At 46.6% G+C, this 23,245-nt stretch overlaps 2 protein-coding genes across 3 annotated transcripts in view; both read left to right on the top strand.

Annotated features, from left to right (window-relative positions):
• Nucleotides 1-59: 59 nt before the first annotated feature.
• Nucleotides 60-7,005, top strand: SELENOS (selenoprotein S). Its single transcript, XM_049811399.1, has 6 exons — nt 60-444; nt 658-792; nt 2,381-2,487; nt 3,897-3,986; nt 4,087-4,165; nt 6,183-7,005. The coding sequence occupies exons 1-6, from the start codon at nt 75-77 to the stop codon at nt 6,260-6,262; spliced, it is 861 nt and encodes a 286-aa protein (XP_049667356.1). The 5' UTR covers nt 60-74; the 3' UTR covers nt 6,263-7,005.
• Nucleotides 7,006-16,507: 9,502 nt separating this feature from the next.
• Nucleotides 16,508-23,245, top strand: part of CHSY1 (chondroitin sulfate synthase 1) — a 79,021-nt gene continuing 72,283 nt past the window's right edge. The window contains exon 1 of one of the 2 annotated variants that reach the window (XM_049811396.1): nt 16,508-16,820. In XM_049811396.1, coding sequence (XP_049667353.1) covers nt 16,555-16,820 — 266 coding nt within the window. In that variant the 5' untranslated portion in view covers nt 16,508-16,554. Of the gene's footprint in view, nt 16,821-16,951; nt 17,031-23,245 lie in introns of those variants that run through there. The other variant, XM_049811397.1, reaches the window with a different exon arrangement.

Below are 23,245 nucleotides of genomic sequence, written 5' to 3'. Positions count from 1 at the left end.
CCTTGGTGCGGCGTCCCCTGCCCCGGCCGAGCGCCGGGCCGCCGGCAGAGCGGGGGGAGGGGGGGGGCACGGCCATGGCGGCCGGGGCTGTGGTGACGGGACGGCCATGGCGGCGGCGGGGAGGAGCCTGCTTCCTCCACACCCTGATTGGCTTTCTTGCGCCCTTCCCCTCTCCACTCGTTGGCCGGCACAGCCATCGTGACCGCCCCCTTTACTCTGCCACGTTCCCACTGGCCCGGGAGGGGAAGCCTCGCATCCTGGTTGGTTCTCTGCCTCCGAGGGGGAGGAGGGCGGTGATTGGCACAGCCGGCGGGCGCGAGGGGCGGCTCCCGGACGTGAGGCGGCGGCGGCGGCGGGCGATGGAGCTGGGGGGCGGCGGGCCGGCGGCGGGCCCCGGCCAAGGGGCGCTGGGACGGGGGGGCCTCGAGTTCCTGCAGCACACGGGTGAGGGCCCGCCGGGGCCGGGGGCGTCCCGGGCTGAGGGGAGGCGAGGGCGGGGGTGGCGGGGCTGAGGGGAGCCCGGCGGCCTCGCCTGTCCGCTGAGGAGAGGAGCCGGGTCCTGCCCGGGCGTCCTCCCGCTTTCTCGCCTCCTGGCTGGGTGGGCTCCTTCCCCCTCCCCCGCAGCCTGCTCTCACCTACGGCTTGTCCCCGTCTCAGCGGGCTCCCTGCTGTCCAGCTATGGCTGGTACATCCTCTTGGCCGCCGTCGCCATCTATCTCCTCATCCAGAAGATATCGCAGAGCCTGGCGGCCAGGCCGAGCAGCCAGCCGGGAGCAGCTGACGCAGCTGTGGGTGAGTAAATCTTTGCCGGCTCTCTAGAGCTGCGTAGGGTGGTGCTTGTGTCCCTTCTAGGTTCCTGCTAGCAGTCGTGATGGGGCGTCCGACAGCTGCTCAGATCCACACACAGAGTATTTACGAACAGCCAAAAAGAGATCGGTTCCGAGGGGCTTTAACAGCAAGCGATACTCAGGATAACTGTTTAGGCCCACGAAAGCGGACAGGTTGTGGTACTGGAGAGCTCGCTGGGGAAAGGTTGGGCCGAGAGAAGTGTTTTGAAAAGGTTGTCAAGGAAGGATTGTGTCCCAGAGTAACGAGGTCAGGCGCGAAGGAGTGGGGTGTTGCAGAACAAGGAATAGCTGTGCAGGAGCTGAGAGGAAGGTGGTTAAAATTAGCTGTGGTCAGTTATCAAATAACTTTTAGACTTACCAAAACCCAAAACATCCAAATCTAAATTTTGGGGAAAAATCTTTTGATCAATATTAATTTTTTATCAACATTCATCATCTCTCTCTCTTTCCAGTTATTCCTTCACAGTTCCTACTCTGGTAGAATTGTGTACATCTGGGGTGTAACTGCCTCTCGTCTGTGTTATCTAATCAAGTGTGGCATACGCTGTAAACCTTACAGTCGCTATCCTGCCTCATTTAGAGACTTGCTGCTGTAAAGCACAGGCTGTGCTTGTGGATCTGCCAAAACAGTAACTGCTTGGCACTGATTCCTTTGGCATGTTGGCATGGCAGTACATGGGGCCCCAGAAAATATTACTTGCGTGCCCTTATCCTACCAGTGTTCTTTTGTAATGCTAATTAAATCTTGGTTTTAATTGCCAAAACTGCCTATAAAATGAAATTACTGAATGTACTGAAATTTTTTTTACGTATTCATCACTGGATCATAGCAAACATATAAGGAGACAAACAAATGCGAAGATACTTCAGCTACTGGAAAAAAGAAAACAATATTTGCCTTTGTTTGGGAATAATTTTTCTTTTGACTTCTAAAGGCCAGTCATGAAGAGGAGTGGTGACTCAGTGTAGATTTTCTGAGACTGCCAGTTTTCTCTTGAGATATGTGTGATATTTGTAAGTAATTTCTCTGCTGATGGAGCATGTTAAATCTGTGGCTTTGCTGCCATGATGAAACAAGCAGGACCAATTGCCAGAAGGAGTAGGAGTGGATGTGGGCTAGTTGCCTCATGCTTCTGCGTAAAAGAAGTTCTCTGGGTAAAAATGGAATCCCTGCAAAGAATGGGTGATATTTCTGAAATTGTTTGTATCAAACAAATGCTTCAGAAACAGAAGCAAATGTCCTAGACATGTGAATTTTAACTTTTTGTGGGTCTGTTGCATCAGTGTCCTTATTCCTTAAAATCCCATTCAAGTAATTGCTCTAAAAATATTAAAATATTAAGAAATTTAAATCAGCATATAAATTACTGTAAAAGATTGGCTGGAAACTGAACTTGAGCTGTGATTTTCTGCAAAATTTTCTGCAAAACAGCTGCAGGGAGAGATGCAAGCCTTTCCTTATTACAATTCTTTGAGGAGACCATCTAGAATTTATTTTGAATACCTTTGCAAACTCTTTCCCAATTTCCTAGAACCTGACATGGTGGTAAGACGGCAGGAAGCTTTGGCAGCAGCTCGCCTCAGAATGCAAGAGGAGTTGAATGCACAAGCAGAAAGATACAAAGAAAAACAAAGACAGGTAATCAGAGAGCATTTCTTTCTTTAACTCATAAATTTGTCATCGAGTATTTTGCTGCTTTTACAGAAGGGTTTATTCCATGCTAGATACCAGAAGGATAGGAGACACGCTCTCTCTGCTGGAATGTGGGTGGTGGGCTTTTCCCCCCCCTCCTTTATGTGGACCACTTCTGAAATGGTTCGATCCACAGAGCAGTAATGGACAAGTAGGTATGACGATGGACCTCCAGTGATGCAAGCAAATACTTATATGCTTGCTGTGCGGACCTGATGTCTTGATGCTCTTCGTTGATTAGAATGATTGATATGTGTAGTATTCTGCTCCTTCCTGAAGTAAGTAATTTCTGTGGCACTTGCTTCTCCGCAAGTAACTGTGTGCGTGGGACACTGTGGGCCTTTTTTCTTTTTTCTTTACAGGTAAAATTGTACCTGCAGAAACTTAGTTATATGCACAGTGAATGGCTGGAGGGGATTTACTGGCATTTAGATTAACTGTACTACTGCATATGTGTATTTTCTGTTCTTAATGGCAAATATAAGTTCTTAGAAATGTAGCTTAGCATTGCTGTAATTTGATGGTTTGAACTACAGCTTGAGGTAATGAGGAATAGCATATTGCTATGTGCGGCAGCGTAGAAAAGTGGATGTGACCAGCATAGCAATAATATTGCTCATTTATCCCAGCTCTCCTTCTATTTTTACTTTTGCAGTCAGATACATTCAGACCTCAGTATAGCTGATGGTTCAAGAAATACTGGCCGTTAAAAATGAATGAAAAGTCATATTGTGGAAGAAAATAGCCACTATGTAGGAAGTCTAGGTCTAGTATGCTTGGACTTAGGGAGCTTTGCTTTCTTTGACTGGGTGGAGTAGCTACCTTGTTTCCTTTCTGTTTGTCGAGAAGGTGGCAGTCTGTCTTAACCACTGATTTATTTGGTTTTGTGGATAAATTGCTTTAGAAGAGAGCTGGGAGACTGTTGATAATGTATATTGGGATGTAAATATGTAGCTGGCTACCTTGTTCATTTGAAAAACACATTTTCTTCTGTGGAACCCTATGTTGTGCATTAAATTCCTATCACATGCAATATTCTTTACTTAGTACTTTTTATAACCTCAGGGTTTAGGCTTACCACTTGGTTCTGTTTTACTTTCAAAATGTTTTAAAGCATCAAGTGGTCAAAAGGAGCTGCAGACAGAGTCTGTGTATATTGAGGAGGGGTGGTGGTTCTGTGGTTGGGAAGACATGGGTGTTTAAAAAAGTAAATGCTTCTATAAGCTTGGAGATACTGCATCAGATAAAGATAGATCCCTTGGTTTTTGATGAGTCTGCTGTAGCTGTTTCTGTAGCAGCGGCAATTCTATTAGTTCTGAAATCTTAGTCTTGCATATCCTGGTTTTGTTTCTTAGCTTGAAGAAGAGAAACGAAGGCAGAAGATAGCAATGTGGGAAAGTATGCAAGAAGGAAAAAGCTATAAAGGGAACCTGAAACTGAATCAGGTAACAACTCTGTTAATTGGGTGACAATTAAGTTTATGTGATTAGGTTAGCTGAAATTCACGTAGATTAAATTCTGAGTAACTTTTGCTTTTGTGAACAGCAAGAAGTAGAATCTGGTGCCTCCACCTCATCAGCAGTCCCGAAATCTAAACCAAATAAAAAGCCCTTGCGAGGAGGCGGTAAGTATGAAATCTTTAAGATATCCTGAGTTTGAAACAGAGCATTTATCCAGCTGCGTACATAGTCATTGCACATATTTTTTCTCTTCAAGGAGGAAACAAAACATGCCTTACAAATGAGCTCTTTGCTTCTGAGCAGCATGGCCTGCTTTGCAAAACCTAGCAGGAAGATTCTATGGTGCTTTTCCCTGGGGAAACAGTGTTTCAGTTTTCTTGTAAATGCTTTTGCTGTAAATTACTGAGATTTTTGTGACTTAAAATTATAGATTCTTACAATATTTCTGGGATCCCTCCCCCATTACTCTAAAAGTCCTATAATTTAATATCTGGTCTGTCTTTCAACCACCTGTAGTACTAAGTAAATGCAGGAAGAGGTACTTTACTTTGTATTATATAGATGCAGGCAGATGAAAGACTTCATTACACAAATTGAGACCTTATTTATCAGATATCACAGTAATGACCTATTAAATATATAAATCCTGCGGATGTATAAACTGTTACCAACTCTCACAAACCGCCAGAGAGTCTTGTCATTAAACTCACTGTCAACTGCTGAAGTCAACTTGATGGATGAACTGCTTTCTATGGCCTTACATAGCCCACATTAGGATCGCTGCCATGTATCGGCCATGCAGCTAGTCTCCTAGCTGGTCAAACAGCCTGTGCCATGCCTGCAAGTGGTGTTTGGGTATAATATTTTAATGACAGTTTTCTGTATTGGAGGGGATCATCTAGACAGCCTCAGTTATATCAGACTAAAAGGGAAACCCACTTAGGGTATAGTGCTAAGTAAGTCACTTGATTAAATGTATGAAACCTGAAGATTCTTGATTAAACATATTAAACCTCAATAATAGTTCAGTGCTGAAATTTCTGCTTTGAATATTTTTACTGACAGCTGTTGACAACTTCTGAAAGAACTGACCAATTGATTCAGCCTATGTTGTTTAATATGAGTGCAGTCTATAACGTCTGATACCGTCAAATATCTTTTATAGCTCTTGCATATTTACCACTGTGGGGGATGAGTAATGCATGGGTAATAGCTGTGCTAAGAACAAGGATCAGGACAGGTAGGTTGAGGCACCCTTCCAGCTGCTACCTGTGCTAATTTCATCCTGAGCAAAATCTTTGCTTAAGTAACAGATTATAGAATTAGAGGTCTCTGATCTTCTCATGAGGTAGATTAGCACAAAGTGAAAGAACCATCTGCACTGTTCAGCTGCTGAATTAAGCTAGAAAGCAGAACTTGGCTAGTCTGAGAAAAACTTCAAAGATGGAGGTGGTGCTTGAAGTTTCAGTGGAGCAGGTTGCTTTGAAACCTGCTTGGTTAGCAATGCTACTAGGTTTTTGGTTGTCTTTTTCTTTGCCGTGTACAGAACAAATTGAGGACCTTTGCCAAGTTTTATCTTCCTGAGTAGATAGTCGTAAAATGAAGTTGCCTATAGGGGGCAAAGGGGAGGTCCAACTAAAGTATCTGTTTGCCTTACTGCATATACTTGCCTTTTCAAGTTCTTTAAAAAAATAAATATCTTACAGTAGTAATGGATTGTTCTACCTTTTGACCTTCAGAGTATTCCTTCCTTGTAGGACTGGAATAAAAGTTTATTTTAAGGCCCTAGCTACTGGGGCTCTTGGAGAACAGATACACTCTTAGAGAGTTTACTGTAAGTTACTGTTGCTGCTCTGTTTACTCTGCAGAACAGCATTAAAGTTTTAGTGCAGACTTAGAGAAATTAAATGGTAATTAACTTCAATTTAATTTAATCCGAATTGATCAAATTAAAACATGAGTGTTTTGCAATGGCTTTTACTGTTAGTACTTAGAAAAAAACCCAAACATCTCAAGTCTGGATATTTTCTCTGCTTTTATCATCCTTAAAATGCTGCCTATGTAGTAAGTATGAACGAGGTGCAAGTAATTGTGAGGTTTAATTTTTGTGTTCTTTGTGTGTCGGTGGAGGCCTGTTGAGGATGAATATTAATACAATGGATTTCTCCTCTGTACTTCTAGGCTATAACCCCCTGTCTGGAGAAGGAGGCGGAACTTGTTCCTGGAGACCAGGCCGGAGAGGCCCATCAGCAGGTGGATGAGGCTAACCTCCCTAGTGTCTCATGTCACTAGCAGGCTTGATCTTACCCACTGTCTAACTGCCTACGGTTTGCATGTCACAGTGACTCCTTTGGGATTGGGTTTAGTGCAGGTGTTAACTTTGAAAACAGATTTACACCATTTCCAAATAGTAACGCAGAAGCTGATACTACACAAGAAAAATACCTGATCCTCTTAGAGAGGCTGAAGAAAGAAACAATTTCAGTGTAATCAGTTAATTAAAACTCTTCTGTAGAGAGGAAGCGTAGTCTCTAGCCAAGGTGAATCACCTGGGATCGTGAGATCCGGGTTTTATGGCTGGCTATTCAAAAGACTGGCCTCAGGCAAATTTAATTATCTACGCTTGGTTTACCTCTGTAAAATGAGGGTATTTACTATCCTTAGACATGTGTTACCAGATTTACTGTGTTTGGCTGGAAGGTACTTATTGTCATCATCAGATACCTTGAATTTTAGGAGGAGGGACTTTCAGAAAAAAACGGGTGAACTGACAAACACCACAGATTTGCACCAAAGGCCGGTTATTGCAGAAGAGTCTCTGTGACAAGCTACCTTGAATGATGTTTTCCTTATAAATGGTAAACAAACCAGTGAGGATTACTGATGCTAGACAGCAGATGGAGGGTTTCTTGCTATTCTTTTGTTTGTGTTTTTTTTTAATTTCAACTGCTTTGTAAAAACAAAATACTATTAATATTAAATATAATTGCAAACAAATCATAAATCTACTATTTACAATTGTGGTTTTCTACAGCATCTTTTTATATAGAAGGCATATGTTCTAGTGCAATAAATGTGTATAAAGCAAGATGAGAGATCAAATGAAATTATTTTCATTTGACTACTTCCATAAACAAAAGGTTTTTTTCAGCTGTTCTTTTTGGCTTTTACAAGTTTTGTTTTATTTGGGAATTCTGTTTTCCACATCATGGTTTTAGAAGAATCACCTTCAGTTTAAGACCAAATCAAGTCTTCCCAGGTTTAAAAAGCGAAACTCCCCATTCTCTTCCCCGCCCCCAGTAAGCAATTTTGAAGTTGGATAGACTGCATTACTGTTTGTTAAGCACTCCAGCTGTACTTGAATCTAAATCAAGAAAAAATGTAACAAAGGCCTTTGCTCTAATAGAGCAGAACGGGTTTCTTTACAAATTACTGTCGACAAATACGGTTTGAGGAGGAGGGGATTCATAGGCGTGGTCAGCTCTAACACTGCAAGGTATTCAAAGGGAAAAGAGAAGCCACAAACTACGAGATCTGTGTGTTGTGGGCAGCAGGACTGTGTATAGCTTTACCAATGCAGTGTTAGGGCTATGCCTTGGGGACATTAAGAACTTTGTACTGCCTTCTGTTCTGAACGTGTCTCAGGGTGGGAACTGATAGCCTAGCTGCACGGCTGCCCTGCATAGCCCAGCTAGATGCTGAGGTACGTTCTTGCTCTGCTGCCAGCTTGTGCAGCACAAAAGCTGAGGGTGGTCTTTGCTGAAAAGCGCCTCTGGCTAGCAAATGTATAAAATTTGCAAGTGAGGGACTGTAAGGAGTAAGGCACTGAAGTGTGTGCGGTCTTCATCCTTCTGGTGTTATATCTAGCACTGTGGATAGAAAATAAAGTTAGAGCTGGTCATCGTAAATGAGCTTTCCAAACATCCCATCCTCTTGATATGCTCTCTAGCACAAAATGCAGCAGATGAGTAAAATTCAGGCTGTCCTTCACAGAGTCAAATAGTTCCTGTCAGCATCAGAGAACTGTCCCTGTGTCTGATTACTGTTACTGAGCTTGTATATGGGCATTAAAATATGTATCAGTGTTCCATTAGCATAGCTTAGGGCTGCTTGAACACTTCATTCTAAATACTTGCACTTGGAATATTTGTGTTCAATAGGTGCGACTGCCAACTTTGAATACACTGTTTATATGTATATAGATACTGCTCTGTATGTCAGGTGATCCATGATTTTCTCCTGACTATAAATGTAACAGTAGCATGTTTCTAGTAACTTTTAAAGTTGCCAGCTAATGAAATGGAAAGACAAAGAACCTTTTGCTTTAGACCCATGAAGTGTGTGTTCAAGTGCATATAGAAGATGAAGTGAGAAGGCTATTAATGTTCCTATGGAAACTGGTTTTCATTTCCTGTCTTCTGTGCATTTTGGTATGTAAACTTAATTTCCATTGTTGTAACATAGACTGGTGTATGTAACTTCAGGTTTTAATCTTTAATAAGGAAAAAAAATAATAGAGGTGAGGAAGGATATTTTCAAGATCTAAAGATTCCTCATCATTAAAGAGGACTAAGTTGTTATCTTACTCGTGCCTCTGGGGAACATTTTCCCCTTGTGTTGGGGAAACAGGCAACAGACTGAGGTGGTGTCTTCAGAAAAACAACTGGGGGAGGTTGTTGTCTTAAAGAAGCAGAATTCCTCGTGTTGATAAAATGGTAAGGATGGCTTGATTTAATTCAGTAAAAACATTTTAAGAAATAAATAAGCAGGTCTGAACTGAGCATATGCTAATCTTTCTCTGTGTCTCAAGACTTGCTTCTGGCTGAGACTGGGGATATGGATTTTTGCCCAATTCTAAGATTTATTAAGACATATCCAGTAAGAATGAAGTGATTTATGTATTTCTGGAAACATCAACCTTCTCTATCCCTTAATTTTTTTACTTTAACCCTCAAGTCCCTAAGTTTTTCTTGATCAGACACTTCTAAGCTATTGAACAGGGTGGGAGGAAGAACCTCGGTTTGTAAAACTTCTCTTTTGGCTCACAACCTGCACAAGCAAAGGGAAGGGTTTTTCCTCTGACTTCAAATAGAAAGCTCTCCCTTGACCGCAAACAAGTATGGAAAGGTGGTTGCTTGTTGCTTTATAGCTTAAGAGTGAAGCATGCAGAAGGCATTAGGTGAAAGTGAACTATTTAATGAATCCATTGTTCCTACTTTGGTATGAATTCCCAAGAACTTGATTATGAAAGATCATATTAAAAAGCCTTCAGGAGATATTCCCCCCCCCGCCCCCCACTCAGAGCAGTTATGCAAGAAGCCTCTTACTCTACTGATGCAGATGTTCTGGAAATATCTTTATCTGGAAGAAGCTAGCGAACAAACTTAAGAGTTAATGCAATGCTATAAAGCTGCTGTATGTTACCTAACTACTGAAGAGTAACCTATTCTGGGTATTGAAAGATTGTAAATCAAGCAAGTTTTCAGAGGAACAAAAAAGTCCTGAAAATGTTAGTTGCTCAAGAAATGCAGCTAAGTATTTTTCATTGCCTTTCAGGTGATTTATATGCTGGAGGAACAACGTTTTTTGTTTTCTTTAAATTGTAGATGAGGTCTAGTTTATGCATAGCTCTCTTAACTATGCGTCAGGACATACTGAGCACTGGAATTAAAACTGAACAAAAAACCATGTTGTCACTCTCATAGAATTTATTTAGCTTTATTTATGCCTTTCAAAAACATTGTGAAATGAGGGAAAGCTTTTAAGAGTGATATTGCATACCTAGTTGTTTAAAAAAATGTTTCTTATATTGGAAAATTTTAATAATGAGCAACAGAAGATGGATTTGGGGGAGTGAAGGCAAATGGGGAATCTGCAGAGCTGTTCCTGGGCGTTCCAGAATTACCTGCATGTTAATCAAAGATCACTGTGAATGAAAATGATAATTGCACCCATATCTGCAAGGAACTGCTCTCCTAGCAGAGACTGAATGCAGGTATGAAATGTTAGTACTAACAAATAAAATCTACTGTGTTTTATGCAGTTCTGTACTACTTTGACTCAAAACTCAAGGCGTTAGGTTGTTCTTCGGTTGCTCTATGCCCAGTCTGGTTTCCTTCGTAGACTGTGCTGATACTCAGCTTAGGTGTTTAGATAGGGGTGTTTTTTCTTGGGTTTTGTGTCTTTTTTCCCCTCCATAGGAAGATGACTAAGGAGAGCATTAGCATTCAGAGAGCTCTGTGAATGAGGATGGCCTCCAGCGTGACAGTCTCCTGTACGTCTTACCAGCAGCACTCCAGTTAATGGCTGCATTTAAACCATCCTAACACTATCCTTTATGCCTCCTGTGCTCAACGAGGCAGTTCCCATCTCTAGTGGTCATGTTTTTTCAAGCCTGGCTGCACATCAGCACACATCTCTGCATCAGGTCAAATCTACCCTTTGGACGATTTTTGCCCTTGTACAGGCTAGAAAGTGACACCTTTTCAGGGATCAGGTTAGCCAAGAGTGGGGCACAGCAGGTTTCTGTCCACACTATTGCTGAATACTGAAACTATATAATTTCCAGCTGTAGAAAAAGCCAGTCTAGACTCAGATGGTCTCAAGACTGGGGTTTTCTTTTTTTCTTTTTTTTTTTTTTTTTTTTTTTTTTTCTTCCCCCCTTTTGGAATGAAAGCTTAGCTTTTGGAACAGCTCTGCAACCACAAAGGAAAAGCATACGGCTGCTGGCTGGGTGGTGTCCTGGCCCGGTTGCACCGTTGTAGCTGATTTTGTGTGAGCTTCCAAGCCAGCTGTTCCAAGCCTGACACGCACCCTGCCCGTATTCCCAGCTCCAGAGCCAGCAACTTCAAAAACTTCCATCAGTTTTTATGAAGCAACCAATGGCTGCGATAGAATAGGTCTCGGCTCAGTTTTGGTGGTGAATGTACACATTTTCATTGCAGATTTCTGTTGTGAGGGGCTGGCAGGTATGCAGCCGCTGCTCTGATGTATATTTTTTCCTGTGATCATTTGTTTTTTGAAGTGTATACCTGCCAAAAAGCACTTTCAGCATGGAGCAAGATCTCCACTGATAAATTAATAATTTCATTCCTCCCTCTGTCCCTACCATAGTTAATTAATCAAGATTCTTTCTGTGTGCTGCTTACCGAGCTCAGCTTCAGAGCTGGTACTGTGGGTAACTTTAATGTAGGGATGGCAAGGAAAAGAACTTATTTAAAGAGAATGGAAGGAAAATGGATATGCTGAAATACCTGGCCTTTCAATCTAGTTCTGATGTGCTGTTGCGTGCATTAAAATGGGGAGTTACTGTTAGGCTGGCCTACAAGATACAAATTTCAAAATTACAAATTTCAAAAAATCCAAACCCAAACCTGGGTCCTAAAGCTTTATCACATACTGGAGGGGGTAACGTTCCCTGTAAATTTGGCTTACTGCTTCCTAGGTATTGTAATTGCCACTTTCTTAGCTGTTCTGCTTCTTAGGTATATTGCATCTTGAATGTTTGCTTTTTAAATAGACGTTCTAGACTTTTTCAACCGTTTGTTGACTCTGGTCTGGTGGTAGCGCGTTAAAAATACATTACCTTCCCCTCTGTGATGCAAAGCTCAAATGCCTCCATGCACCACGGCAGCACTGCTACAGCCATGCAGCCGATGAGAACAGGAGGTTTGAGCTTGCAACTGAGGAGCTGCGTGGGGAGCAGGAGAGTTTTCCATCCCCTCCCACACCTCCAAAGCCCTAAAATCCGGTTCTTTGGCTGGGAAGGGCAGAGGTGACCCAGGACAGCCCCCTCGGCCCCGGCGGGCTGGGCGCGGTGCGGCCGCTGCACTGCGGGGCCGCGCCGTAGGATGGCAATGTTGGTCTGGCTTTCCAGCAAGGAGCAACGGGTGACATTTCTTTTTTTGTCCCTTGAACGGGCATCTTGTGAGTGATTCAGCTGAGAGGAAAGGTTGGGACTGGTCCGTGGCAGGACCAGAAGAGGATGGGGAGGAAAAAAAAAGTGGGTGCTGGAGCCAGGAAAGGAGTTTCTGCATCATTCGGGAAAATGCAACGGTGCTGGAAAACTGTGACAGAGACAAATGCTGCTGGTTGCCCAGCTAGATTTTTTCCACCGTGAGTCTATTACCTTGAATATATGAAGTATACTCATTTTCCAGTGCCTGGGTAGTTTTTAAAGTATCAGTTTAAGTACTGGAACATTCATAATTAAAGTTTCTAGAGCACTTGGGAAGTAGTCCCCTTCTTTAACTATTATTTTAAAATATGGTAAAGAATATGTATTGTAGAAGGTACATCCTGTAAGTATTGGAGTGGGCTCATCACTGTGGAAAAATTGGAAATCAAAACCAATGGGAAAAAAAGATGGTTGTAATGCAAGATAGTCCCTCTTTCCTCTATAGAGTCGAGTCGACTATGTGGAAGAAACTTTTTTCTTTTGGTATTAAGCTGCTTTATTCCAAAAGGATGACATCTATTCTGTATGCACACAAAACAGCTCACCGCTTCAAGGACTTGGCTTTTTCATCGTTTAAAAATAGGATTACTGTTTTGTTAATCTGATTATGAATCTGAACTGTGTGGGCCTGTCAAGTGGGCTCTCGCCGGCTGGTCCGGGTGCTAATCTAACTGGAGTGAGTGGGATGGGAGCACACACGATGTGCATCCTCTTCAGATTTTGGAGAGCCCTCAGAATATTTCCTGAAGCAATCCCACATAGAATAGAAAACATGCTGCGTAAAAATGTGTTTATGCTTGTATATAGTGTTATATGAGAAAAATACCATGCCTTTTAATACATAGTCGCTGTAATATATAGTGTCAACTATTTATTGAGACTAAGAGCTGTAGGGGGAAGGCACTTAAATGTGATTATGCAGTAAGACCTTTCTCCGCCAACCAGATTAAAAACATACTCTAGGCAGGTAATGGCAGGGTTATAATTCAGCTGGAAAAACTAAGCCATACTCTTCAAGTTTTCCCTTAATCTGCCCTTTTTCTTTTTTTTTTTTTTTCCTATAGTGGAAAAAGCAGCTGTTCTGTGCAACAACAGAGGAGGGGGCAGGAGCAGTAAAAGGGGCATTTGCCCACCTAACTCTTTGGAACCTGAGTTTGGCACAATAAATTAAATAAAGCAAGGCAGTTTGATGTGCTTAGGAAGGTTGCGTGAGCATCACTGCATTCACAGGTGCTACCCCGTCTTTACAGCTGGACATCTCGGCCTTATAGCCAGTGGTGTGGTCTTGTGTGGCGGCAGCGTGAACTCTAAACTTGCCTCCTCTCCAGGTTAAATCCTGGCACCAAAGAGGCACCCCTTCCTTCTGCCCCTTCCCCAAGCGCTCTCTGCTCACCCCCTGCATGTGGCGAGGTCCAGGACTGTAATTGCTCTGGAGGTGCGGGGAAGTGGGAATATGCCAAATGAGAACTCAGGGCAGAGGAGATCTAACACGGGAGTGGGCTGCTCCACTTCATCGTTTCCATGTGTGCTGAAGTCGCATGAAATTTTCAATTCTGATGACTAACTTCTTTTCTATATGGGAAGAAGCCAACTGACAGCTCCTCAGCCCAAACCCTTCTCTTTTTTTATTGCCTTTTAACCACACTAGCTCTGCCTTTTCCTGTAATTCATAGGTCACAGTGGCTTTCCCTTGAATCAGGAGATTTTTACTGCTGATTTGGAGCACGCTGAGAGTAATCCTGTTCCTGCTCACAGACTTGCCACATCTCCCTCTCTTGGAAAGGAGTGGCCTTACTTTTTATTTTAGCCTGAATGTCTGTTGGTGTCCTGTGTTTCAGGACCTGATGATCAGGCTTCTGGGGAGGAGGGGAGAAGTGGAGTTTGATGAGGTCCCTTTTGAAGCAGCTTTTGAAAGTGGAGTAAAAGATCCATGTGTGCAGAGTGGCACAGGCTGAGGACAACCCCAGGCTTTGCAGGAAGGGATCAAGACACCAGCAGTTAGAAATAATAGTGAAGCATTGCAAATCCTGGGAAGTAGAAAGGAATTACAGTAGTGGTTGGGGGGGGGGGGGGTATTTCCCCATATGGAAGGGATGGGAAGGACAGCATAGCAGAAATGGTTTTCTTGGTATAAATAGCAGTTTGGGGTTATTTTACTAGGGAAGAACTGAGGTGGATCATGGGTCCTGTTCCCCAGAGGAAGGTCCCAGAAAGGCAACTTTGTGCTGCCTTTGTCAGAGCAAATGTGGGCCTTCCAGCCAGCCCCAGCAGCCAGGCACAGCCCAGGGTGGGAATGCCTCCACACCTCATGTGTGGTCAACCTTTGAGGAGCCCTTTTGGGGATCTCCATCAATCTCTTCTCTGCCTGGTAGCACACATGAGCTGTTGGGAAACTGTTAGCATTCGCTGCACCCGAGCTAGTGCTGCAGTTATAACCCTTGCCCAGTGTTCTGCAGCTCTCAAAGGCACACAGCCTCAGCCTCAGAAATTCTTCTCACCCTCCAGCCAGTTTTTGCCAAGCTATGGTGTTCCTGTCCTTCCCTGGCTTTACCCACCTCCTCTCTGTTCTAACTTGGACTTTTCTTCCTTTCCCTCTCTTTTGCCATTTAGTTCTTCTCCTCCTCTTCCCACAAACATACATCTCACTCAATACTTCTGTGTTCTGCCTTTGGGTGACTGAAAGGAACCCTCCTGCTCTTCTTTCCTGTTAATTGCTTGTATTTCTTCTCTAGTTTCTATTTATATTTAATTTTATTTTTGTTTAATACCATAAATCGTGGTGGCACTTTGCTTGTGTTATTTGTTGCTCCTGACATCACTAGAGTTCATCGGTGCTGACCTGTCTATGAGGATTGCACCATCACAAGAGCAATAAAACCCACACAAAAACATTTTTTTCAAGACATATCATTATGTTAATTAGATAAGCAGATTGTGATATTACCTGCTAGTTCCCAGAAGTGTGACAGTTACTTGCTGTACAAGGATCATAAAACTGTCATGTATGGCGCTCTGACTTATTAATGTACAGTATTGATTTGGTACAGCATCCTCTTTTGCAACGGTTCTTGCTCAGGATCTGGCTGCCGTTATGCTGAGACTTTCTTCTCAGCTCATTGTGGATGACACCATAATATAAATACCTTTTTAAATGGGGAAGACTGGTAATTGGAGATGCAAAAATGGGTAGGAAGAAACCACAACGATAAGCAGGATGTCAGTGGGTTGTACTAGATACGTATCTTCTGTAAAGACCAGAGAGTTTTTTTCTCCTGTAAGATGTCAAGGGTTTGGGGCTGCAGTATTTGAAGCTGAAGCACTCTGTAGATAAAAGGCACACTGGAGCGTTAGTGTGGACAAAATAAAGAGAAGTCTTCAGCCGGTACGGCTAACGTCTTTACTCTGTCAAGCAGTCATTATAGCCTGTGGATGGAAACAGACTGACCTATTTCTGGTCGGTTTAATTAACAAGGTGGGAAAAACTGGAGAGCTGCCCATGCTTTCGCTCCCCTGGCACCAGAGCACGTGCTGCGTGAACGCATTAGCACCAGGCAAAACCAGGGCTGGAGGGCTGCTCCTCACTGCCATGCCTCCCCTCCGGCTCTGCATGCACCGTGGGCCGAGGCAGGGAAGGTCTGAGGCTTGGGGAGCTGGGACCCGACCGTGCAGAGATGGGAATGGCACGTTCCTGGCTGCGCAGGCTCGGCATGAACGGTGCTGGGTCTCTGCGGGGATGGGCAACAGACCTCTGCCACTGGGCATGGGCACCTGGTGCCTGTCTCCGGTTGGGGTACCAGTCTCCCAGTGCCTTCCCATCCCGGTCTGAAGGGCCAGGCTGGAGTCCCCGTCCTGGCTCCTGAGCCCGGGTCCTGTCCCCTGAGCCAGGGTCCTGTCCTGGGGTCTTGGTGCAGGGTGCTGGGCTGGGGTTATGCCCAGGGTCTCGGTTCCTGTCCCGGCGTTATGCCCAGGATCTCAGTCCCCGTCCCTGGATCCGAGCACCCATGCTCCCCGGGGCTCCTGTCCCAGCCTCTTGGGCTGGGCAGCTGGGCGAGGTTCTGTGGTCCCGGTCCCAGGGTGGGATGCTGGGTCGGGGTCCCTGTCCCCTGCGTGTCAAGGTGCCGGTCCCCGGCCTGCCGTCCCGCTCCAGGATGGTGCTCTGGGAGCCGGTCCCCGTCCCGCGGTCACATCCCGGGTCTCGGCCCCCCTCCCCACCCCGGCGTCCAGGCCGCCACCGGGGCCCTCGTTCCCGGGGCGGCGGCCGCCCCCTCCCCCCCCCCCCCGTGCGCCAGCACGGCGGGAGGCGAGGGGGGCCGGGGCGGGGGCTGCCCCGCGGCGGCCCCCGCCGCCACCGCCGCGGCCGGGCGGGGCCGTCGGCGGCGGAGCAGCGCGGCGCGGGCCGCACACGGCGCCTGTGCCGAGGGGCAGGGCCGGGGAGGCGGGCGGCCCCTTCGCCTCCCTCCCCTCCGCTTCCCGTCCCTGCCCCTTCCCCCATGGCGGCGCTGGGCGACACGGCGCGGCTGGCGGCGGCGGCGCAGCGCGGGGCGGCGGCGCTGTGAGGAGCCGCGCGGGGCCTGCGCGGCGCGGCGCCGGGCGGGCATGGCGGGCCGCGGCCGCCGCGCCTGGCTCAGCGTCCTGCTGGGGCTGGTGCTGGGCTTCGTGCTCGCCTCGCGCCTCGTCCTGCCCCGCGCCTCCGAGCTGGCGGCGGCGGCGCGGCCCCGCCGAGCCCGCCCGCAGGGCTGCCGCCCGCCGCCCGCCGCCGCCGCCCCGCCGCGCCGCCCCGGCCCGCCGGCCCAGAGCTTCCTCTTCGTGGGGGTCATGACGGCGCAGAAGTACCTGCGGAGCCGCGCCGTGGCCGCCCACCGGTGAGCGGGCGGTGGCGGGCGGGCGGGCGGGCGGGGGGGGGGGGGCGGCTCCGCTCGGCTGCCTTCGGCTGGGCTCGGGTGGACTCGGCTGGGATGGGCTCGGCTCGGTTCGGCCACGTTCGGCTGGGCTCGGCTCGGTTCGGCCACGTTCGGCTGGGCGGGGCTCGGCTCGGCTCTCGGCACGGCCGTTTCTCCTGAGGAGCGGCTGAGGTAAGAGCCCGCGGGCGGGGGGTCTTCCGCGGTGGGGCCCTTGCGGCGGGGATCCCCATCCCCCCCCCCCCCCCTCCACGCCGCCGGCCCGGGGACCGCTCGCTCTTCCCCGGGGCAGGTGTGAGCGAGCCGAAGGGGGCCCCTCGGGGCACGCTGAGACCCGGCTTGTCCTCACACCAGCCCGGGCGCAGTGTGGGCAGCACTGGGGCGCTCACCGGGCGGCCCGGCCGGGTTGTGGGGAGGGAGGTGCCCAGACCTCTCCTCCGCTGCCTGGACAGGTCGACGGAGACCTGAGGGGTCGAGCTGAGTGGCTTTGACGCTCTCACAGGGTCTGGTTGTGCCGGTACCTGGCAGACGGACCCAGCGGTCTTGCCTGAGGGTCAGGCAGCCCCTCCGTAGCGAGGGGGCACCTACCACCGGTCACTGGGGGAGATGCGGTCGTCAGAGTCCTTCCCTCAAAGCTTCTGCCGTGGGCATGGTCGCGTCAGGCTGGTGCAGTCCTTGGCTGCTGTTTCTGAAGAGAGCCGACAGCCTGCTAATAATAATAATAAAGTTTGGAGACCGCTGTAACCCCCTGGATAGGGGAGAAAAAGACTGCTGTGCCGAGCTGACAGCATACGCTTAGGAGCGAAACTCAGAAAACGCATCTGGGAACAAAGAGTAAAATCAACCTCTGCTTGTCGCAGCTGTTGCTAAGGCTGGACCAGGTAGCGAAACAGCTCAAATGGGGAAAGTCAGCTTGGGTGAAACACCTCTAGCTTTGGGCTAGTGAAGCTAGCGCCAGAATCGGGGTCTCTGAGCCATGTGTTTATTACCTGAGTATACCTCTTTTTGGAGCAGGGACAATCTTTGTGCTTTGCACTGCGTGCTGCTCGCTGTAGCCAGCGGCATGGTCTCCAGCTGTAGCTGGGTATCTCCGTGAACGTTGCGTGCTAACGGGAGTTCTGTCCAAAGCCTTGGCAGCATCAGAATAATCATCTCTTATGTGAGAGACGTGTCTGTGGCTTTGGAGAAACTCTCTGCTCTGCTGAAATATGCTTATTGCTCCAGCGTTTGCGCCAGCAGGCAGTGCTGGGAGGCTGCGCGGGAAGCGTGCTTGGGAGATCTGAAAGAGTTAAGAGCTAAAATGTCAGCTCGGGTATACCCCAGCTCCGATTGAGCGCTGCACAGCCAGTGCTGTCAGAGGAGCAGCTGGGAGCTCTGGGGTGGATCTTTCTCTAATAAAACGTCCCCTTCAGTCTTGTACTAGAACAAACCCTTCTCCATCTCCTGCCTGCCCAGGTTGAAAAGTATTTGGCCCTATTGGCCAGTAAGAATAGTATGGCAAAACTGTATATGATGGACCACCTCCTCCTCCTCCCACTGCGCAGCTCTGGCTTTGGGAGAGGGTTGCTCTCTCTCTGTATCATCATCAGATGCACTAAAATTGCTTAATTTGGGCAATCTGAAGTGTATTGTCCACCAACGATGGTTTTAATGTAACTTAATTCCTTCTTTCAGCCGTAGACCTGTAATAAAGCTACAGAGAGTGCACGGTTGATGCCTTGAAATGGGTGAAAGAATCTATTTCTTCAGGGTTATGATTCTTCTTCACCATGTGGGATGGAACATTTTGGATTGCAAATCTCATGAGCCATGTAATTTACATACAGAAAGGCTGGAGTTGTGTTAGGACGTCACATAACAGGTTTTATGGCAGAGTAGTTTGTTTAGCATCAATCAGATTTTGTGTCAAGAATTCAGGAAAGGGAAATTTATCACAATATTGTCCAGAGATGGGTGTTAGTTGTGGAGCATTTCACTTTGCTGGTGTGGGAAGGATTCATGTCCCTGGCTTTGCCCGTGCTTGTTGAACAGTCCCGTACTGTGGGAGAGCTGGGTTTACAGAACCAGATCTGCAACATCTGCTCACACACACACACAAAAAAAATGGCTAAAGATGCAACTTTAGAAATCCAGCTATGGAATCGGGCTCCTTCAGCCCTCTGAAGGAGATCTGAGTATCACTTTTTCCTGCACTGCTATTTTGGTTTAACCTCTAGAGATGACGCCGCTCTCAGAAGGGATGAATAAAGAGACCTCTTAACGGTGCGGTAGGGCTAAATGCATTTTTCTCACCTCTGTTGCTAAAAGAAACTGGTGACAGGAAGACATCTTTGGGGGAAGGTGGGGAGGGGGGAAGAGGAAGATAAACCTGAAATCTTAAATGGTTTTTGATTGCCGTGAAGTACTCAAGCAGACAATTGCTGGGATTACTACATTGACAAAGCATCCTGGTGAGCTGAATCGCTGGCACAGCGAGTGAAATGGGAAGCTGCTAGCAAGGCATTCCCGGGGTGGCAGCGTGTGCAGAGCCTTGATACTAACGCTAGCCAGAGCACTGAAAGGAATTAGGGATTCAGAGGCTGAATACCTCCAAATTGCTGTGGCTCAAAGGCCATTTACAGACACAGCTAAGAGGGACCGGAGCGGAAAGCATTTGCTGATCCTTGCTGCTGTGAATCCAGATAGGGTCTAACAAGAGGGGAAGCAATCCACTTCCTGAACATCAATCACGAGCAAAATGACCACTGCAAGGCAAAACGGGCCTGCTGGATTTTCAGGAGACGCTGGCTCTTTGAAACAGTCATGCTTTTATAGTCTGCAAGGCAGAGAATAAGGTTTTAGATCTACAGGTTTTCGGAGGGCAGATTTGTAGCTTCAGCAGTTATTGCATCTGACAGCCAGGTTAGCAGAGCTTCCCTTCCAGGAGGCCAGTGAAGTGCAGCAGCAGAAACTGCAGAGTCACATCAAAGGACAAGAAATAGTCAGGAAAAGAGCTGTGCAGGAAGGAGTTAAGGTATGGCTGGGGTTCAGGGAAAGTGCAACAATATGTGCTAATGGTTTTGCAGTTGAGGGGAGTTGTCCTAAAAGAGCTGCAGGAAGGAGAGGATGGGAATAAGCAATCTCCCAGAAGATTTAAGTGTTCTGTCTCAGGAACAGAAATATCAGGCAGTTAACTTTTTTTTTTTTTTTTTTTTTTTTTGCGTAGCAACTAGATTTCCTGGGAAACGTGGCAGGAGACTAGTGTGAATGCAGTTAAAGGCCAGATGTCAGAGGCTGGCCTTTGGCAGTGTCTCTGCAGGAACACAGCCGCAGTGCTTCTCAGTTTGGGACAGTCCCCGTGGCACCTGGAAGTACCACGAGGCCACACACATGAGGACCACAAGCGATGCCTGGGCTCCTGCTAAGCCATCCCACTCCTGCAGCAGAAGGATGCCCTTCAGGAGGCTCTGTTTCAAACGGCCTGCCACACTGTTCACGGTGGCTTACAGGAAACAGACTGGACTGGAATCTAAATACCTGAGTGCTTGGAAAAGCTTAAGTGAAAGGCAGCCAGAAGGATTTGGGTTCTAAAGGAGTTTGTATTATCTGTCTAAGCCTGCACTAGCTGCTGCAGAAGTGTAATACAAAACACGTTTTTGTGTTTCTTTTAAATTCAGAGCCTAGGTTGAGGCTTGTGTGGTATTTGGATTTAGTCCTTTCTGGTTGCTGGTGAGGTAATACGATGGATTGTGGAGCATGCACTCTTGCCTCTCGGGAGGAGGTTGTGTGAAGTGACTTTGAACATCGTGACAGCACGACACGCATTTTGCTTAATGCGTCCATCATACCGCAGTATTGCAATAGTGAGAACTCGGTGTGTCCTGCTCTTGTATCCTCTAGCAGACATATGACATACTTGGCCTTTCCGAGCAGTAAGTTACCTAAATTTTGCAAGAATGTTTAAGGAACAGTATGAAACAAGTAGAGTGAGAGCAATTGGCATTGATGCATGGGGATAAGGAGAAACAAAGTCACCTATGTACCCCAAAATAACCATATGGCCCAAACCTCTGAGGCACTTGGGCTTTGATCTTAGTCTGACCCACTGAGTATCAGTGTGCTTACAGACGATGGATCTGTTTCTGTCCCTGTTTCTGCAAGGAAGGTGGATGGATATCCATGGACAGAAAATTGGCATCACTTTAAATTGGAGGACTTTAATTCAAAGGCCTCTAAGGAGCTGTGGAAGCTGCTTGGGTTCTCCGTTAAAGCTGAATACCAAACTGTCCTGCAAAAATTTGAAAGGAACTCCCCCTCAAAATCTGAATTCTGTAATGCAGATCTTAACTGACAAGCTCTTTTAAACCTATCTGGAAATTTTATAAAACAGCTTGTTTTTCTGACCTCTTGTGATGGTCATCTGCAGTACCACGTGCAGGAGCAGCATGCTGGTTTCCGTGCTCAGTTCTCCTGGCTAAGCTGTGATTCATTTGCTTCCCCTCTAGCCAGCGTTGCTGGAAAGATGGGACCTTGAAGAACAGTTATGCAAAACTGGCCCTAATTCAACATGAAATTTAGCTGAACCATGTATTCAAGAAATCACTCTTTTAGGTCCGTTATCTTGCCGAGTTCTTCACAAATTATGATTTTCTTCAGCATAATTATACAAGATGACTATTTCTCAGAACTTTAAATGGTTTCTCTGATCGCCTCTAAGGGAGGTTCCCAAGCAGCAGACAAAAACCAAATACATTTTATGTAATTGCCTCCACTTTGGGTCTCTACAAAGGGAGCACTCTGCATAACACCACTGACTGTGCTTCTGCTGAGTCTGCAGAGCTGATAACAAAGCAAGGTAATACAAATAAATAATAAACACTGGAAACCGAAGATAAAACATTGCAGATCAGTGCTTCTCCTGCTCCAAGCTATGCTTCTGAAACTTCTTTTTAAATGAAGAAATGACTTAAGACAACATTTGGTGACTATAGTAGTGGTCACTTTTTAGAAGATACTGGGTTTTTTTAGCACTCTTTGTGCACAGTTTTCTGTATTGCATGAATACCTGTACCAACTGTGACAACATCTTTGCACCCTGTTTGCTTGTGACTTGTTCAGATTAGGGTACACATAGAGTATCCAGTGCGCAAAACCAGTTAAGGGATGGTAAAATTGACTTGGTAGCCACCAATACAGGAGCGCTCCTAATGTCCTCTGCTAAGAGGTTTCTTCTAAGGAAGCATTACCTAATTTTTCTATGTTTCTGTTCGTTTAAATTGCACTTTGATTCGCTTGTCAACACTAGCTTCTAGTTTGTTGGAGTTATGTGCCCTGTGCGCCGAGAGAAACCAGGTCACACACTGTCGTGCATGTTTTCAGTGCTGCTTCTGGGGAAGGTAATGGAGAGCCTTGCCATCCTGATTCATGCACATCCTCCTGTTTAACCGAGCAGATTCAGATTACACAGAGGAGATAAGGTTGGGTTCTGTCAGAGCAGTTCAGTTGCTGAGTTTTTAAATGACCAGTTTAGTACACGTATCGGTTGTATTCAGAACCTGATATTCCTCTCTGGACAGAGTTGAAATGGCCTTAAGCTGCCTGAGGCCACCAGTGATCGCTGCAGCGGAGGTGGTCTCTGCAGGTGTAGATACAGGAGTTGGGTGGCAGAAGTGTCATGACCGCATTTCCTTTAAACAGTGGGGTGATGCAGAGCCCTTGCAGGGGGAAGGAGGGCATCAAGTTTCACTAAAAATATTTTCTCTCTTTTTTTTTTTAATTATCAAACATGCAAGTCTTATATTAGAGAAGCCTTGACCAGGAAAGCAATGTCAGCTGGTGGGAGCGGGTGCTGGTGGGGCCACAGAAGTAGGAGGGTGTTGAGACAAGAGCTCTGTGCCTAAGGAGCGGAAGGGGTCAGGTTGCGGCCCATAATCTGAGAGCAGGCACGGTACACTGGACTTCAGGTGGGAGGATGGGCAAGAAACAGCTGTTAACACACTAATCTGCAGAATCGCTTGTGATTGAGCCAGGTCTGATTCTTTGCAATGTCAGATAAAAAAGTTAAAAGTAGCTTTGATCAGAATTCATCCATGCATTTACCAGTCCCCAGCTGATAGCTGGGGTCAGAAAAATGTACTTAAAGTTCATCTTATAGTCTGTGGTTTGGCTTCTTTGGCAGAGTTCAATGTGTTTCCTGAGCAAACTGTTCTTTCTGTATTCTCTCCCCCAAAAAGGGCCGCGGCAAGCTGTGGCTTAGACATAAGGAGCAGCACGTGGTGACTCCCATTGTTTCAGCTGCTGCTGAGCAGCACTTGCATTGACACAGACGCTCAGGCAATTTTTCGATGTGGGAGCATATTTCGTCTGTCTGGGTTCGAATAAATGCTCGAAGCCACAGTCACAAATAACAC

This window comes from Accipiter gentilis, chromosome 10 (assembly GCF_929443795.1).
Source record: "Accipiter gentilis chromosome 10, bAccGen1.1, whole genome shotgun sequence".
NCBI classification, from domain to species: domain Eukaryota; kingdom Metazoa; phylum Chordata; class Aves; order Accipitriformes; family Accipitridae; genus Astur; species Astur gentilis.
Note: the sequence above shows the minus strand (reverse complement) of the source record. Positions and strands in the feature narration are given on the sequence as shown.

What these genes read in the sequence shown, in the direction of transcription:
- SELENOS (XM_049811399.1), top strand. Translation starts at nt 75, where the DNA reads ATGGCGGCCGGGGCTGTGGTGACGGGACGGCCATGGCGGCGGCGGGGA. An exon ending in CGAGTTCCTGCAGCACACGG is followed by an intron (nt 445 to 657) that starts GTGAGGGCCCGC and finishes TCCCCGTCTCAG; the next exon opens with CGGGCTCCCTGCTGTCCAGC. An exon ending in ACAAAGAAAAACAAAGACAG is followed by an intron (nt 2,488 to 3,896) that starts GTAATCAGAGAG and finishes TTTGTTTCTTAG; the next exon opens with CTTGAAGAAGAGAAACGAAG.